This window comes from Hipposideros armiger, unplaced genomic scaffold (assembly GCF_001890085.2).
Source record: "Hipposideros armiger isolate ML-2016 unplaced genomic scaffold, ASM189008v1 scaffold_970, whole genome shotgun sequence".
Lineage (NCBI taxonomy): Eukaryota > Metazoa > Chordata > Mammalia > Chiroptera > Hipposideridae > Hipposideros > Hipposideros armiger.
The window spans coordinates 236,814-240,293 of NW_017732320.1; the positions used below are offsets into that span (position 1 = coordinate 236,814).

Sequence of the window (3,480 nt, forward strand, 5' to 3'; positions counted from 1 at the left end):
GTTACATAAGCGTTGGAAGGTGCTTACACGCAAACACGGGTGGTACAATTAAGGGCGCGAGACCCACGCAGGGCCGCTTAATGACCCGTGTTAGCGGAAGTCTCGGTGCCGCCAATGCAGGAGGCTGGAAGGAAGGGATTGGGGGGGCGGGAGTCTTGGGGTGATGGGCTGGATGCCTCCTACCGGGGCCACTGAGCAGGTTGACAAAGACCTTTATTGGGGGAATTTTCTCCCGTGACAGCATTTGGGTCCCGCCCACGCCAATTCCCACTCCCCCCTCCCACCCCCGTTACAAACATCATCGTCCAAACGCCCCCTGGCCGGCAGGGGAGTGACTCCAGCTTCATTTTTCTCCCAAAACCTGCACCTTGGCCACTGGACACTCCTCCGGGCCGGCTCTGTCACTCTCCCAGGCCAACTGCGGGGAGACGGAGGTCGGGGTGAGCCCAAGGCTCCGGACAGGGCGGCAAGTGCGTCTTGAGAGCCGCAGGGGCCCGGCGCCGCCAGAACCTGCCCAACCTGGGCGCGCGGGTCCCCGGGGAGGAGCCCCTCCCGGTGGCCGCGCCGCTGTCACAGGCTGGGAGCCCCCCACCACCTCCCGTGCCCAGCGCCCAGCAGGGCCCACAGACGAGCGTCTTGCTTCCTGGGCAGGGCTGCGGCCACCTCGTCCCCAGATTCGCGCCCCTGCCCCGCGCACGCAGAAGCCACGCCTCACCATGTTCTCAGTGTGCGCGCCGTCGCCGATGGGGTCTTTCATGTGGGGGATGGGAGGGAACAGCTTCTGCCGCAGCGAGTACCTGGAAGGAGACAGAGGTCACGCCCCCGAACGCAGCAGCAACGGGGGGNTGGGCAAATCGGGCACCGAGCGGGAGTTCAAGGGCCTGGGGGACTGTCTGGTGAAGATCACCAAGTCCGACGGCCTGCGGGGCCTCTACCAGGGCTTCAACGTGTCCGTGCAGGGCATCATCATCTACCGGGCCGCCTACTTCGGCGTGTACGACACGGCCAAAGGTGCGTGCTGCTCTCCCGGGGCTGCGGTGGCGGGTGCCCCGGGCAGGGGGGCGGAGCGACACAGCGCCGTGGTCGCCAGGCCTGGAGGCTGCAGCCCGGGGTCCCGGTGCCCCAGGGCCGGTGTCTTCTCTCTCCTGGCTGTGCAGACGCCCCTGTGTGTCCTCATCGCATGAGGACGGTAGTTGCATTTGATTGCAGCTTAACCTTGAGGACCCATCTCCAAACGCGGCCGTGCTGAGGCTTCGCGGTGAATTTTGAGAGGGCGCAGTTCAGTCCCTCGCAGCAAGTGGTCCTGGAGGTCAGGGCCCAGGGCCGCTGGCGTCTCTAAGGGAACAGCTTCCAGTGCGCTCTGTGTCCCTGCCCGCGGCGCTCCGCCCCTGGTCTGGAGCGGCTGCTCCCAGGCACCCAGCGGCCCCGCTGCAGCTGCAGGTGGCTTCCTGCCTCAGGCCCTTAGCCGTCTTGGTCCTGACCGCCAGTGTCACCTGGGCTTGGGAGCTGCCCCCGGGGCAGGGCGGGGACGGCCCTGGTCTTGGGCGGCGTGTGCGGTGCCTGGGCTGACGGTGGCGTGACTCCACAGGAATGCTCCCTGACCCCAAGAACACCCACATCGTGGTGAGCTGGATGATCGCCCAGACGGTGACGGCCGTGGCCGGCGTGGTGTCCTACCCCTTCGACACCGTCAGGCGACGCATGATGATGCAGTCGGGGCGCAAAGGAGGTACTGGGTCTGGTGGGGGCGGCGGCGGTGACGGCTCCTGGGAGGGGGGACGCTGGCTGCACCACTGGCCTTCTGGCCTCGGCGCGTAAGAGGCGTGGAGCCGCCTGACACGGAAGGCGCTTCGTGGTCCTGTCCGGGTACCTGAGGGTGGCCCCGGTCCTGCACTACCTGTGACCCCTCTGGGGTGGCCTGGCGCCCTGCATGGAACCGGGGGGCGGGTGTGGGCCGGGTCTGTGTTGCATCCCCTCCCCACCCACCTGCAGCACACACGAGCCAGGCTCTGAGTGCAGGACCTTGCCTTCCCTGGGGCTGGTGCTCCAGGTCCCCCGAGAGTGTGTGTGTGTCACGTGGTCCCTTGGTGCCTGCTCCCGTGACCCCCTCTCCCTGCCCGCAGCGGACATCATGTACCGGGGGACCGTGGACTGCTGGCGGAAGATCCTCAAGGACGAGGGCGGCAAGGCCTTCTTCAAGGGCGCCTGGTCCAACGTGCTGAGGGGCATGGGCGGCGCCTTCGTGCTCGTCCTCTACGACGAGCTGAAGAAGGTCATCTAGGCGCGGCGGCCGCCCGCCCGCTGAGCCCCGGGGACCAGGACACCTGCTAGAACCCTTCACTGTCACGGACCATTGATCTTCCAGAAATTCCAGGCTCCTCGCCCGGCCAGATTACGTGTAGGGGGCTGGGAAGGCTCTAGCACGGGGCTCACGGGGACCCCTGGCACCCGGTCCCACGCCTTGATCCCGGGGAGGGGCACCCTGACGTCCCCTGGGTCCACCTCAGGGCAGCTCAGCCTCGCAGACGGAGGGCCCATGTGCTTCTGTAGGACCAAGCTGTGTCTGAGTATTTATTTAACGGAAATCATGTCTGCCGTCTACCTAAGCACCATCCTCTGCGCACAGCAATGCATTCTTTCCATTCTCGCGATCATGTTCTGTGTTGGGCATTCTGCTGAGACAATAAACACGGGACACAGACTGCCGGCTGCCTTTTGATCCTAGCGGCCGGGTGGGGTGGGGCAGGGCGGCAGTGCACTGCTGAGGGACAGCAAGGGGTCCATGGGGGGAGTGGGCAAACTGGCCTGGGGGGCGGCATTCAGCTTCTGGGGTGCACACGCGGCAGGGCCCCTTGGCTGCCCCATGAGGGGAGCAGGTACTCGGGGACCTTCCCTGCACCATTCCTGCAGGAACTGGCTCGGGATTTCCCACCAAGAAGCCCCTGCTGGGTGGCGGGCCCCCAGGCAGGTCAGCTGGCTTGTCCTTGGCACATCGTGGGTGCTCATTGCAGGAACGCCGCCCGAGGGTCCCCCAGGCTGAACGTGGGGGCCTGTTCAGTGGTGAGGGGGGTCAGGGACACTGGACGCCCCTGCCTGCTGTTCCCGTCCAGGAAGGCAGATCCTGTCTCCGCTTTGGAGCCTGGCAGGTGCAACGCTCCGTTCTGGCCCAGTGAGGAGGCCGGCTCAGGCGTGACATTCTCCACCGGACTCGGCCCAAGCTTAGGCGGCGCCTGCCTGCTGGTGAGGAACCACACAAGACGGCCCGCCGCTCGTGGGGGTCCTGCCCAGCTCCCCAGACGAACTGGCCTGAGCCACTAAACACCCTGACTTTGGGGTGGCGTAACTGGACATGGGTGCCATCGGCTCTTCTTGGAGCTGAGCTGTGCCAACCTCTGGGTTCTTCATTGGTTGGCGCCCTGTTCATTGTCACCTGGCTGAGAACAGCCCGTTCAGTCCGCTAACTGGGACCTGGTTTAATGA

General features: G+C 65.9%; 2 protein-coding genes across 3 annotated transcripts in view; one reads left to right on the top strand and one right to left on the bottom strand.

The window, feature by feature from the left end:
• Positions 1-187: 187 nt before the first annotated feature.
• Positions 188-3,480, bottom strand: part of IL3RA (interleukin 3 receptor subunit alpha) — a 26,152-nt gene continuing 22,859 nt past the window's right edge. Inside the window, exons 11-12 of one of the 2 annotated variants that reach the window (XM_019630998.1) lie at positions 716-797; positions 188-418 (exon numbers count right to left, since the gene is read on the bottom strand). In XM_019630998.1, the coding sequence (XP_019486543.1) occupies positions 344-418; positions 716-797 (157 nt within the window). In that variant the 3' untranslated portion in view covers positions 188-343. The remainder of the gene's footprint in view (positions 419-715; positions 798-3,480) is intronic. The other variant, XM_019630999.1, reaches the window with a different exon arrangement.
• SLC25A6 (solute carrier family 25 member 6) lies at positions 816-2,702 on the top strand (the record flags this gene model as incomplete). Its single annotated transcript, XM_019631003.1, has 3 exons — positions 816-1,011; positions 1,589-1,729; positions 2,124-2,702. Coding segments are annotated over 3 exons (495 nt in total), but the record flags the coding sequence as incomplete, so codon positions are not given.